The following is a 12,990-nucleotide window of genomic DNA, read 5'->3' on the forward strand; positions in this document are numbered from 1 at the left end:
CCCCCCCCTTTTTAGGGGTGGAAAAACCCCCCCCCCTCCCCGGTCCCAAATTAATTTTGTTGAATGGGTTTTTCCCATTCCCACCCGGAGGCCCCCCCCCCCCCCCCCCCCCCGGCCGCTTCTCTACGTCGGAGAAGCTAGATCACGCAGAAACAGAGGATAGAGGCCAGAGGTGGTGAATCTTGCTATAGATGGATGAAGATTCAGGTATGGACAGAACAAGGAGCAGACTATCCCGAGCAGTCGAGCACATAAAATCGAATGCGTGGAAATATTTTTTTTTTCAGGAACGATGCGTGGAAATAGCTGAATAGGCTGCTGGAGACCTGCTGCTTCATGCCTTCATTGCTTGCGCTGCACCCGCACGCCATCTTTTTTTTCTTTCCCAAGAATTCTACCTATGTGCATCACATAGTTTTCTCGTTTTTCTTTCTTTGAATTTGTCACCTTATGCACATGCAACCGCAAGAGCATTCAAAAACTGAACATACAACGCATTTAGGAATTAATTCTACATCTCATTTTGTAATTTTCCTCTACAGTTCATACATAACATACTGGGGGTCTACATATGCAGCTCAAAAAACTAACAGTAATGGTGTAACCGTGTAAGAAATCTTCTATTCTTCTACATTGCCAAGGTTGACTCATGTGGTCTTGGGTTCGAAGAATAACAAAAAATTAATAAATACAATTCAATGTACCATAATACTTGAGATAATCTGCTACTTGTAGCATGAAACGGAACAAAGAAAACAAAGAACATCGAAACGCACCCGAGCCCACGCCATCTTCTTAGTCCGAGCGCGCACGTTATCGAGAAAGCCCATTCTTCCACCACGCAAGCACTTGGCGGACGCAAAGCCCACCAGCCCAGTGTACGAATCGGCCCGGTGAGAGAAAAGCAGAACGCAAAGCCCATTAAGCACAGCGTGCGAATCCGGCCGGGAAGAAGAGAGAAGCCGAATGCAAACTTGCCATTCTGGTCGCACGCGCCTTTCCTAGTTTCCTTTTCCGCGGACCGCGCCGTCCCCCGCCCGACGATTTTGCTCACGTTTTGCTCGCTGTCGTTCGCGTTCGCATTCGCTCCCTCGCCGCCACAAAACCTCGCCGCCGGCAAATCCCCAGCCCCCTCGCTCGCGATACCTCCTACGAAACCCTAGCGCAGGCTCCGCCCGTCCCATCCCCCCCCCCCCCCCCGCGCCGCCGCCCTGGACGAAGACCGGAACGCTGCCCAACCCGCGCGCCGCGCCAGCCTCCTCTCGCCACCGGGCGGGCAGCCCCAGGCTCCGCGCGCCCCCTCGCTCCCCATGGACCTCTCCTCCCAGTACCAGCGCCGCTTCGCGCCGTCGCTATTCCTCCCGCCGATGGCGCCGCCCCGAGGCCTGGCGTCCGGCTCCGGCTTCTCGGCTTTCAGCAACTACCAGGGACCGCCGGCGCTCTCCCCCGCCGCGGCCGGCGGATCGCATCTCGCTCGGTCGCTCCCAAAGGCGCCGTTTTTCTCCGCGGACTCGCTGGCTGCGCTCCCGTACGCCGCCGATCCGGCCGCGGGCGCGGCGGTCCAACGTTCCCCGCCGTCGCTGGGCTCCGAGCAGCAGGGGCCGTCCGTGTCCGGCCTGCCGCCGCGTGGGGCGGGGCACCGGCGGTCCCGTAGCGATTTCGTCGTCGGGTTCTCGCTCCAGAACCAGCTGCCCCTGCCGGTGCTGCCCGCGGCCGAGGGGTACAGCAAGTCGGCGGACGCCGCCGCCCTCGAGGAGCTCTTCCGCTCCTACAGGGATCCGAAGGCCTTGGGCGTGCTCGGCTCCTCCGGGGATGGCCCCAATGACAGGAACAGCCACCTGGGCAACCAAGTCAACAGCCAGCGAGCGTGGAGCCCCGCTGACAGCAGCGACAACGAGGCCGAGAGCTGGGCTACTGGTAGCGGTGGTGGCGGCGGCGGCAGCACTAGCCAACGTCGGCATTGCCGCAGCTTGTCGGTGGACAGCATCATGGGAAACCTCAACTTTGGAGCCCTGGGGCAGGTGTCGCCGACACTGCCGCCGCCGTCTCCGGTGTCAGGCCCCGGCGGCAGCGGCTCCCACACTGGAAGCGGACCCTCTGGAAGTGCCGCTGCAGTCGCTACTTCTGAGCTTGCTAATGGAGAATTCACCGAGTCTGAGATGAAGAAGATCATGGCCAACGATCGCCTCGCTGAGATCGCGCTAGCTGATCCTAAGAGGGTCAAGAGGTTTGAATTTTTGAACTTCATGTGAGAGGGTTAAGAGCCTCCAGACTGATTTTGGTTGCTGAAATTAAGCAACTTTCTTGTAAATTTTGCAGGATTCTTGCTAATCGGATCTCTGCTGCAAAGTCGAAGGAGCGCAAGGTGAAGTACATGGGTGAGCTTGAGCGTAGGGTTCATGTGCTGCAGATGGAGACCAGTACATTATTTTCAAAAGCAAATTTCTCGCAGGTTTGTTCTCTGAACGTGGTGGGAATTTTTTATCTTGGTCTAAGCTTTGAACTCCTAGTTACTATTGTAATACCTCTTTGCAGAGGGAATGTGAAGTACTTAAAACTCAGAACAACGAGATGAAGATCAGGCTGCAAGCACTGGAGCAGCAAGCACTGCTGAAAGATGGTATATTTGTTCCCTTGTCTTTCAGCATTTCAGTTACTACTGTTCCTTTTCTTTCTAGAACAAGCATTCCCTGTTCCATTGTTCATTTATTTCCTGTCCTGTTGTAAAGCGTGTTTGTTTCTTCTTCTTTTTCTCTTAATGCAATAGCTTCGCAACTCTCATGTGTATTCTCAGTAAGTGGTTCCTCTGTGTCAATAGAGATGGATTTTGTCTAGGGATATGAGTCAATAAAATTTATGTGTGCAGAGATCGATCATGCGTTAGATCATTATTGTTTCCACTGATCGCAGCATGTTCTTTTATTTTGGACTTGCATCTGTGCAATTTGGCACATTAGAGAAGTCAAAAAAATGGTTCAACATTTTCCTGTATTTATATGTATGCTGCTCAATGTGTCAAATCTAAGTTGCAAACCATACTTCCTTGATTGATTAGATGATGCATACATTATCTTTAAGACAATGATAATATGTATATGATAAGTTCACCTATTTATCTGATTTCAATTTCTATACCATTTCCCTGAAACATATTTTATTTTATAGCCTTCAGAAGATAGTATTGTTTCCACCACTGGATTTTAGTTAACTTCTCTTTTTATCAAAAGAAAAATGCATCATTTTTTTCATGAAGTTTTTGCCTTGATGGTTTGAGCTATGAAGTTTGATTTGATTTTTGCAACTCTGACAATTTCTAAATTCTGAAAGTGTGCTGTGGTGGAGAATGTATATTAGCTAGTCGATACAGGAATGTAGAGGAGTGAAAAAATAGGAATCAATTTGTAATTCAGTAAACCTAATGTTATGAGCATCTCATGATTGGAAATAACACTGAATGTATCTCTTTACAACCTGGCACATCTTTATCTTATTTGATGGCACTTCTTTTCCAATGACTTTAAACTAAAACTGGCATTCCATGCTATTGCCTTACCTCATCATATCGTTCTCTTGTTGATTGTATCGTTCATTGACATGGCATGGGAGTTTTCAATTGAGCTACTGCAAATTTTGTGACTTATCTATGCTTTATCAATTTGAAAATTGAATGCATAGTATTAGTTTTCTAACAAAATAATTTAGAAGATTTGTGTTTTGTGCTGCAACCTGAGTTAACTATTGTCAGGATTCCATGTTCTAGGTTCTCACTGACGATCTTTTCTTTTATTGGGCTTGATGGACCTTGATTTACCATGTTCCATTTCAGTTTATTTTCTTTGGCTTATTCAACTACTGATTTATTTTTGTTACACTGTTATTCTGTATCCAGCTCTGAATCAAGCACTGAGTGCTGAAGTACACCGCCTGAAACTAGCTGCTGGAGAGACCAGTGATGCTCATGCGCCGAACGATTCACACCATCATATGAGCCGCCAGATTCTTGAACAGCAGCTGCTTCAACTACAGAAGCAGCCATCAGAGGCCCAGAAGGCTCAGCAGTAGAATCACAGGAATCAGAGCAGTTCAAGTCTCATCCGAAGCAGTGGAACCATTAGGACGATTCACCGAAGACGTTGTTGAAGGTCAAATTCAGACTGCAGATTCATGAAGGGATACTTTCCCTGATATTCTTTCGCTTAGGTTCTAGGACAACTGTTGTTGGATATTCCGTCTTTCGTGGTTTCTTGCGAAGCAATTTGGTTGGATGGTGGTAAAGCCTGGGTGGATTCTGTGTTGTACAAACTGCCAATCTCTGTAACTTTGTGCTAGAATTATCAAGATTCTTTTTAGGTACATTTGTGCTGCGTGTCAAATCGGTTTGTTTGGGGGGCAACATCTAGGACGACATACTCTGTAGACGTATTGATTCTTGTAGCTTATATTCTTATTCATTCGATTAGCAGGCTACAGATTCATAATAGTCTGATGTTTTAGCGTACCTTGCTACCGATCTTGGTGCCCAGCGTTGCAACCTGGGCCAGTTTTATCCTGCGGGTTTGTAGGTCCTAGCTATGATTCAGGGTTGAGCTGAGCTGAGGCTTGAGTTTTTGCGTTACAATTTCTGTGCAAATCTGGATACATTTTGTGCTTGTTGCATATAAATTATCACTAATATTTCAAACAGTAGCATGTATCGTTGGATCATGCGTTGTCTAAACTTTTGGTCAAAGAAAAAGGGGATATAACTAGGCGAAGAAAGGATCTAGGATCTGTGGTCCTCCTGCAAAGATATGCTTGTAAGCTTTTCATCAGAGTGAAAAAGCAGGGCACATTTGTTTGCATCTCAGTTTCTATCCCAGCAAAAGGAAGTTTAACTTGACCTTGTTTTTCTCTTGATCGGAGCTGCTTTTTATTTCCTTGCTCTGTTCATCCAAAAGAGCTACTTAATTGCAAACAAAATCTAGTTAATCCCTGCACTTGTAATGTACAAACATCATGGCACAGAGCACCCAAGGGAGCTCCAAAAACCTGGTGATTTATGAGCACAGACATGGCGGCCGGATAGATACCTAGGATTCTACACGAACTAGGACAAGCACCAAAGGGGGAACGCAAGTCCACGCTCAGCAGACAAGAGGAAGCAGCCTCACGCAGCTCCAGCTCCCGCTCCTGCCGCCGGCAGCTCGGCCTCGGCCGCCGTCTTGGACAGGTTCTGGCGCAGGGCGAGGTTCTCGCGGCGGAGCGCGGTGGCCCTCTCCCGGAGCCTCTCGTTCTCGGCGATGATGCACCGGTTCTCCAGGTAGAGCTTCAGGTTCACCATCTCCATGGCCTCTGCTCCGGCTCTCAACCTCCTCAGCCTCAACCTGTGCCAGCAACAGCAAGCGTGCTCTAAGAAAAGCATCGAGAAGACAAGTAGCTGTGCAAAACCATTAGTGCTACTTGTATACTGCTGCTACAGATTGAACAGAGAAAGCTTGAGAAACTTGAGCAGAGCACATTAATTACCTCCTCCTCCTCCTGATAGCAACTGAGACATGATGCTTCGTCTTCTGCTGCCGCCGCCGCTTGAGGTTGAAGACGACAGGAGATGGGTATCTCTTGGTGCTCCAGGACCCGGAGCACATGTTGCTAGATGCTGTATGCCTGCTCCTAGATGGATAGATTCTGTGGAGCTCAGTGACTTCGAGATGAAGTGTTCCCAAGAGCTTTAAGGCTATATATAAAGATGGATCTCATCTCACCTCACCCCTCGTCTCAAGGCTTTAGTGGTGGTAGCTTTAGGTTTTTGTTTGGTGGTGCCATGCACACATTGACATGACGCATGTGAACCGAGAGAGATGGAGGCAGCTTCTCCATCATGGGGCATGGACTTATGGCACAGCATGGGCCAATGGATCTTCCAATCGCTAATCATTTAGCGGCATATTTCATCAGAAAAGAAGCCAAGGGCGTGGAGAAATTCATGAGAGAGTATCGATCGCCGATGAGACAGCACTATCTTTTTGACAGGAAGAGGTTGGAGAGCACAAGATTACAAATAAAGGGAATCATTTGGGCTCAGTACGTAAGATCCAAGTTTAAAACTTGGCTGAGTAACACTCGTGCTCTCTGTGTAAGACCTCTCTCTTATTGGTAAACACACCTTCATGTACCTCAAGGCAAATGGCTACGCATTATTGATTCCTTGGCCCGGGTGCCTGCAACGCATGATGAACCTTTAGAGTTGTCTCGGCACTCGATGGCGCAAGAGCAAGGCACGAGCAGGTCAAATTCGCTTTCGAGCATCTCAATCTTTTTGCCCGTGCAGTTTCTTGGCCAGAATGATGCCTCTGCGCCTTTTTACCTCACCTCTCTGTGCAACTACGTGAGTTGCCGTCTGCATTCAGAACTCTCGCCGCACTGTTCCAACGCAACACAGCCTGCTGGGAATTCCATTTGATTCTCGCTGTGATGCGTGATCTACCGAAGGCCTGAAAGCGATCACTCAGTCACCACAGTTTCTGCCAACTTGGGAGGCCAAGTCTCCATGAGAGATGCCCTTCACTGAACGGTGCACGCCATTTTCACTCGCAGAAACCACAGGACGCTAACAAGTCACCGAGCAGCAGCCATTCGTCCCCGTCGCAGACCATCATGGGAGCCAGAATCTCTCAAGAAAAACTTGGAGCCGGGAAGACACTTTGGGCCACTGCCTCCAGCTTTGGCCAAAAGTTGCACTCATTACTCACACAAGGTACACAAGAATTTGCACTCGACACCTCAAGATCAGCAGCGCCTGTGCTCTGGATCTGCGCCGTCCGATGCCGTCCAGGACGCTCTCAATGCGCGACGCGTGTCCCCGTGTCCGGGTCCTGCGTCCACTCATTTGATCCATATCTTCGCTGAATGGAGGTTTCATTCCGACGCTTGACCTCCCTGCACACATTGACAGAGGCACATCCATCATTGCTGCAACTTTCACCATTGACGCCGCCCCCGGCGTAAACCTGGTTCACCAATGTGCATGTGGATCATGGATTATATTAGGTAGATGTGCCATGATCCGTGAACACATACATACATATATACACGTGCGATCCTCGTCCGGCAACAGCGACGGCCGTGTTGGTCCAGGGTTAGCATTATGAGTCCACATGCCAAGGGCACCTCGAGATGAAGGACAGGTACTTCGATGCTTTTTGGGCAGGGTTGGTTCATGGCCACCAGCTGATGAACTTGCAACTGGTGGAGATGGTGCTAACATTCGGTGCTCGAAACTGCTGCGACAACAGATGAAGCTTGCGATAACAGAGCTTGCACTGGTGGAATGGCACCTCGAGATGGAGGGCAGGAACTTTGATGCTTTTTTGGCAGGATTGGTTGATGGTCATGAGAGGGGATGAAGCTTGCAACAACAGAGCTTGCACTGGAGGAGATGATGCTAACATTCAGTGCTCAAAACTGTTGCATACTGAGTGACATTGCTTTTTATTTGTGATGTTTATCTAAGTCAGTAAGTGAACTGGATTTCTGGGTAATTTTCATAGGCATTTACAGGATAGATGCACTTCCATGTTATTCAACTTGGTCATAATCATTTTTCAGAAGGTGCAAACCACTCCTTGTGAAACCAGTTATAAGATACAATCTTGCAGCCTATGAAGTTTTAGAGCTTTCCTGGGACGCTTTGAAGATGCGGTATGCAGCAATACACATTGTCATGTTACCAATCACCGTCAGAGCACCTTGCAGAGCTACAAGGACCTATGGATCAAGAAAGAAAGAAAGAAAGACATTGTCACAATCACAAAGGCAAAAAAAGAATAGGAGCAGAACTGTTTGGAATACTAATTGGACTGGATTATGCTTTTGCCTATTTTTCATGACAACCCCAAAGGGCTCCAGATCTAATAGTTCTGTTAGGAAAACTAGCAAGGCACAAAGATTTCAGAAAACAAAAAATCTGAAGATAGTTCATGGTGTCTAATAATCTAGGTTTCATGTCAGGGTAGGCCAGGTATGCAATGGCATGGCACAATTGACAACAATTACACATATCACAAAATTTTGGACCGATAAGTGATAAGCATACTAGCAAACAACACAAGGAAACAACATCTTCGGCTTCAGCAAAATATCTTACTTCAAGGGACTCTGAATTGTAGAAGAAATGCCATGTGCAAGCGCACATCGCTCCACCGAGAAGTGGAACCTATTGGACAGAAGAAACGCAGATTTGTTAGTCAACAAACATTGGAAAGCTCTGAACAGGACTATTTGCAAACAGAACAAATTCATTTTCCTTCTGCTGAAGGAAACAGTGAAGCCAACCATTCGAGCCCCAGAATATTAATGCATAATATGAATCTTGTTGTGCTACACACAAATGGATACGGAACAGCCACAAATTATCTTCAGGTAACGATGTCTTAGCGAGGATGGGATCTTGATGGAAATTGAACACTCACCATCCCCCAAGAGAGGCCCTTCCAGCCCTTGATCCCCGTCCTCTCCCCGTAGTCCCAAACCAGCCACATCGCCGTCACCCTGCAACGCAAATCCCCACTCCGAGATTCAGTCCTTGCAGTTACAGAGCCGCAGGCGCGGAAGCAGTCGCTTGGGCATGGTGTCCTAGCGGGTAGCGGAGGCAGAGGCCGCATACCACTCGGCGACGCTGGAGACGTGGACGGCCCAGGTGGGCAGCGAGAGCGCGTTCGCCGGCTCGGAGAGCGCGGCGAGCGCCGGCGGCGAGGCGGCCGCGGCAACGGCAGCCGCCGCCGCCGCCAAGGCCACACCGCTCGTCAGGCGGACCGCGGATGGCGGTCTCCGCGGCTCACGTCGAGGTGTCGGAGGAGGAGGACGAGGAGAGGGAGCTAGCGCCGCCACGAGCCGGAGGGACGCCATGGGACGGGACGCGCCGGGGCTGCGGGGGGTTGGCGTTCACAGAACCCGAGCCCCTCGAGTCGTTGAGGATTACTCGCCGACTCGCCGTGCTTGTCCGTATCCGTATCCGTATGCATACGGTCACTTGCCGAGTACAATACAGTTGGCCATGTGTAGTACAACTGTAATCGACTAACCGTGTGTGTTGGACTGTTGGTTGCATTTTTGTTACGCTGTCACGGGGATTTGGGGCACGTTTGGAACGAGCTACACTTGAGGCGCATGATTCGAAAAAAAATGCATGTAAAATTCGAGGATAATTCAGAAAATAATCGAGCTCGGATGCGAGAAGTAAGAACGAGCTACATGATTTTTCAAATTTCAACCATGAAAACTCTAGGTAATTTGGAACAGGAACAGCAGCAGGTCTGCAGGTGGTGAATTCAGGAAAACTAGTCAGCCACCAGTCAAGAGCAAGGCCATTTACCGAGATTCTTTCCCATGAGTTTCTTCGCGATCCTGGAAGGATTCGGTACACCTGAAATCTTTTGGTTCGGCAGAACCAAGATCAGACGTGAATGTGGAGAAGTAAAATGAGGCGAGCAGGATCGTGTGCCACGATGATCATTTAGCAGCAATCCTGACCTCTGATGAACATTGCTAGATTGCTAAGCATGGGGATTTAGTTAGCCTGGCTAAAACTTTGACAAGGGTTATGTCGATGTCTGAATACAATATTGAGTTGATTCAATTCCGTATGGGTTGCTAGTTTGCTACGTTTCTGTTTTCTTGGACCATACCATGACGAGTGAAAACCCCATTAAGGACATCAACACAACCTGCAGATATGAATCGTGTCAACAATGGTCAGATCCTCACTAATCTATATGCAAAGCAAAACAGAAAATATTCGCCCCTTTCGAAGTGCTTAAAATATGCTGAATGCAGATGTTCTTCTGGTAATATAATTGCACGGTTTATGTTGATTTCTAGGCCAGGAAAAGTGTAGTGTCATCTGAATTGTCCAGGTCAAAGTAATAAATTGTTTATTTGTTGGACAGATGTTAATTCCATGGAACCGTATATGAAAGAGTTTATAGATGTCCTCTGGATTAGTGTCAGGAAAGTGCCATGTGGAAGAAATAAATCTGCAGTAGGTGCAACCACGGGTGGATGGGGAAAAGTTCACATACCGATATGGCTGGAGGCACACCCACAAGTGGATCTGGGAAGAACTTGTTTGCTAAAGCAAGAGCAAGAAGGCTACTTTGCATTCCTGCAAGAGATACTGTTGAGGCAACAAAACAAATTAGAAAGAACATATCCTCATGTAACAGGAGAGCACATCACCTGTCTCAAAAGATATTGTTCTCTGTAGTGCCTTCACATCGGCTGACTTGTGAAACCAAGTACCAGCAAGATGATAACCAGATAGAAAAGATGAGGTATGGAACGCAAAAAGGAGCAGCACGATGGCTAATCCAAATGGAGACAAAACAGCCTTAATATTTATAGCTAGTGGTGAGCCAACACACAATGCGGTGACAAATACTGATAACGGAGGGAGAAATGGCTGAATAGCTGCACAGAGCCTTGGAAGGAATCTGCACAATATCAAGAAGCATGAAGTTAGACACTGAAAATAGAAATTACGCAAAGTGGGAGCCAAAGATCAGAAATATAGCAAGACGACTATCCAATGTAGCACAGCTGTCCCCTGTGCTTCAGAGCAATGAAGGGAATACCTATTCAGGAGCAATCCAGCTGCAATCGGAGCAACAACTATTTGAACAATGCTGGACATCATCCCTTTGACATCTACAGGTAATTTCTGGCCAATAAGAAAGTAAGATAATGTTGGGGTGACAAAAACTGCAGTAGCGGTTGACAATGCTGTCATAACAATGCTGAGAGGAGCCATATGTGGATCCGTCAGGAAAGTTGCATAGTTTGAAAGCTGTGCTCCGCTCACACATGAAACTAACATGATACCAGCACCTAGAGACAGTTTTATGTCAGAACTCACTACATACTCTGCAACATTCCTTCTAAAGCATATGAAATGAATGATCTCAACTTCTTACCTAGAGCAGTTGGAAAATTAAGAACTGCAACTGCAAGAGTACCAAAAAGGAATCCAAACAGAGGCTTGATGACGAACTGTCCAATATAGCCGGCAGCAATAGCATCTGGCCTTTTTATTGCTTCAACAAAATCCTTGACGCTTGAGTTCACACCAACAGAAAACATCAAGAATCCCAAAGCTGGTGCATAATACCTGCAATAATATTGACACACAGACACATTGGAAATGTAGAACAAGTTGAAATTTAGAACACTTTGCGACCCACAAAAACATGAAACTATCTAATTGTACAAACACAAGCCTGCATATAAGTGAGAGGTAGACCCTTCATGATTAATCATTACAAGAAAATGGGTATTGTAGTTTATAGTGAATATAAACCATTAGGAATCGTGCAGTACAGAGGCCTAATCAGTGCCATATAGAGAATGGAAAGATGGTGCTGGCAAGGATTCAACACATAATTTAAATGCCTTTTGAGGAATCAACTGTAAGCATACTTCTGAGAGGACACGCTCCCTACATGGCTATATTTCTTATGGGACTGAAAGAAAAGTATAGAACTCAGAAAACTTCAGTCACTGAATGAGGCTGCTGAAAGTGTAGCATTCTGTGTACTGCTGAAAGTGTAGCTGAAACATAAAGACTGACTGTCGATCCAACAACATATGTTCCACGCTTCACAGTTCAATAACTGAATTGGAACTAAACAGCAAAAACATTGCAAAACAGACCTGGTTGTGAACCATGTAAAAGAAGGCGGGTACACCAGAGCCAGAATTGTGCTCCCGAGCACTATATGGGGAATAACGGTGTTAGCACTCCTTAGGATCTTCAGCAAATCTACTTTACCCTCCTCCACTACCTGTAAAATGTAATCCAAAGTGCAAAGCGAATGCTTAGGGACCATCCAATACTGATAGTGATAGAGTGCAAAAGCCCACTAGCTGAGGCGTAAAGAATTTGCATCAGAACGGCACCTGAGAAGGCAACACCGCGTCCTCCCCAACGTCATCTTGCTCCATGGAACCACTCGCACTCACCCAGAGGCGCCGCCTCATAGCAACCCCTCCAGATCCCCGCTCTGCTTGTATAGAATAAACAGAAAGACTACATCACAAAAAAATTCAATCGAGGCATCGCAAAGCTTATGATCCAAAGATCAGATATTGGCTACTGAACCCCCAAAGATCCAAGCTTCTCTTCAGACAACGGCGGTATCGCCAATCGATTAGGAAAAGAGACGAAATGAACCAAAGCATCGAGCGAGACGTTTCTGAAACTGCTACACCGAAAGAACTCCAGGCGACATCGATTCGTGCAGCAAGAACGACACGGTCCGGAGAGGTTTCAGATCAGAGTCGAGCACCTACGCCATGAAACGCGGGTCGCCGGAGGAAGCACCGAGACGCGGTCCACCACCGGCTGCCGGCGGCCTGCCAACGAGTGGACGCCGGCGAGGTGGGGCCGCCTCAGGACGGCCGCGGCGGCGGCGGCGGCAGGGGCCATTTGACCGCGAGGGAGTGGGGCGCTGCAGCGGCAGCTGAGGAAGGGAGAAGTGGAGAACAGAGTTGAGCGTCTTGCTTGTGATTTGAGAGTTCTTCGCGTGACGCAGTGAAGTGGAGATTTGTTGGGAGCTTGGACAAGGACGGAATGGAACAAAATTGGCTGGGAGATTGATTATACAACGGGGTTAGCATAGCACCTTCTGATTTGGAGTCATCTGGCTAATTTATTCCCAAACCCAAATGCTTATTGTTTAGCAACCATCGGCTCTACCCTCTAGGACAGATCCACTGTCCTGACGAGCAGTCGTTGTGTACAATACAATTGCACAAACTTTCGTTGAAGTCCTGAGATCAAAGTTCGAATGCGAAACATGTTCAATTTGTGTGTGCAGTTTCTAACATGATCTCATAGGGTTCATGCTCGAGAAACGGAAACAAAAATGGTTAAAAATGCGATGCCAGATTTTTTTTTTTCCTGCTACTCCTTGGAATCAGTCAATGAGATTTAAAAATGAGATGTCTCTCTTCTACTCC

General features: G+C 47.6%; 3 protein-coding genes and 1 pseudogene across 3 annotated transcripts; 1 reads left to right on the forward strand and 3 right to left on the reverse strand.

Moving 5' to 3' along the window:
- Window positions 1-1,293: 1,293 nt before the first annotated feature.
- On the forward strand, window positions 1,294-4,401 carry LOC101766043 (transcription factor RF2a). Its single transcript, XM_012843936.2, has 4 exons — window positions 1,294-2,227; window positions 2,320-2,452; window positions 2,536-2,620; window positions 3,890-4,401. Exons 1-4 carry the CDS (start codon window positions 1,311-1,313, stop codon window positions 4,060-4,062), a joined length of 1,308 nt encoding a protein of 435 aa, XP_012699390.1. The 5' UTR covers window positions 1,294-1,310; the 3' UTR covers window positions 4,063-4,401.
- Window positions 4,402-4,865: 464 nt separating this feature from the next.
- Window positions 4,866-5,847, reverse strand: LOC101774930 (protein LITTLE ZIPPER 1). The gene is made up of 2 exons (XM_004957330.4): window positions 5,506-5,847; window positions 4,866-5,363 (listed from the first exon to the last, which is right to left on the reverse strand). Exons 1-2 carry the CDS (start codon window positions 5,622-5,624, stop codon window positions 5,147-5,149), a joined length of 336 nt encoding a protein of 111 aa, XP_004957387.1. The 5' UTR covers window positions 5,625-5,847; the 3' UTR covers window positions 4,866-5,146.
- A 124-nt stretch (window positions 5,848-5,971) lies between these two features.
- LOC101776014 lies at window positions 5,972-7,283 on the reverse strand (annotated as a pseudogene).
- A 255-nt stretch (window positions 7,284-7,538) lies between these two features.
- On the reverse strand, window positions 7,539-12,665 carry LOC101766869 (probable sodium/metabolite cotransporter BASS5, chloroplastic). The gene is made up of 11 exons (XM_004959553.4): window positions 12,322-12,665; window positions 11,929-12,032; window positions 11,683-11,813; window positions 10,947-11,140; window positions 10,608-10,860; window positions 10,213-10,466; window positions 10,056-10,138; window positions 9,658-9,701; window positions 8,448-8,526; window positions 8,123-8,191; window positions 7,539-7,743 (listed from the first exon to the last, which is right to left on the reverse strand). The coding sequence occupies exons 1-11, from the start codon at window positions 12,455-12,457 to the stop codon at window positions 7,636-7,638; spliced, it is 1,455 nt and encodes a 484-aa protein (XP_004959610.3). The 5' UTR covers window positions 12,458-12,665; the 3' UTR covers window positions 7,539-7,635.
- Between the last annotated feature and the right edge of the window lie 325 nt (window positions 12,666-12,990).

The sequence above is a fragment of the Setaria italica genome, chromosome II (assembly GCF_000263155.2).
Source record: "Setaria italica strain Yugu1 chromosome II, Setaria_italica_v2.0, whole genome shotgun sequence".
Classification (NCBI taxonomy): Eukaryota; Viridiplantae; Streptophyta; class Magnoliopsida; order Poales; family Poaceae; genus Setaria; species Setaria italica.

Excerpts from the sequence above, each read along its gene's own strand:
- LOC101766043 (XM_012843936.2), top strand. The coding sequence starts at position 1,311 with ATGGACCTCTCCTCCCAGTACCAGCGCCGCTTCGCGCCGTCGCTATTC. Across the intron at positions 2,453-2,535 it reads CAAAAGCAAATTTCTCGCAG|AGGGAATGTGAAGTACTTAA; the intron begins GTTTGTTCTCTG and ends ACCTCTTTGCAG. Across the intron at positions 2,621-3,889 it reads GCAAGCACTGCTGAAAGATG|CTCTGAATCAAGCACTGAGT; the intron begins GTATATTTGTTC and ends TTCTGTATCCAG.
- LOC101766869 (XM_004959553.4), bottom strand. The coding sequence starts at position 12,457 with ATGGCCCCTGCCGCCGCCGCCGCCGCGGCCGTCCTGAGGCGGCCCCAC. Across the intron at positions 11,814-11,928 it reads ACGCGGTGTTGCCTTCTCAG|GTAGTGGAGGAGGGTAAAGT; the intron begins GTGCCGTTCTGA and ends TACATTTTACAG. Across the intron at positions 10,861-10,946 it reads TAATTTTCCAACTGCTCTAG|GTGCTGGTATCATGTTAGTT; the intron begins GTAAGAAGTTGA and ends AACTGTCTCTAG.
- LOC101774930 (XM_004957330.4), bottom strand. The coding sequence starts at position 5,624 with ATGTGCTCCGGGTCCTGGAGCACCAAGAGATACCCATCTCCTGTCGTC. Across the intron at positions 5,364-5,505 it reads GCTATCAGGAGGAGGAGGAG|GTTGAGGCTGAGGAGGTTGA; the intron begins GTAATTAATGTG and ends TTGCTGGCACAG.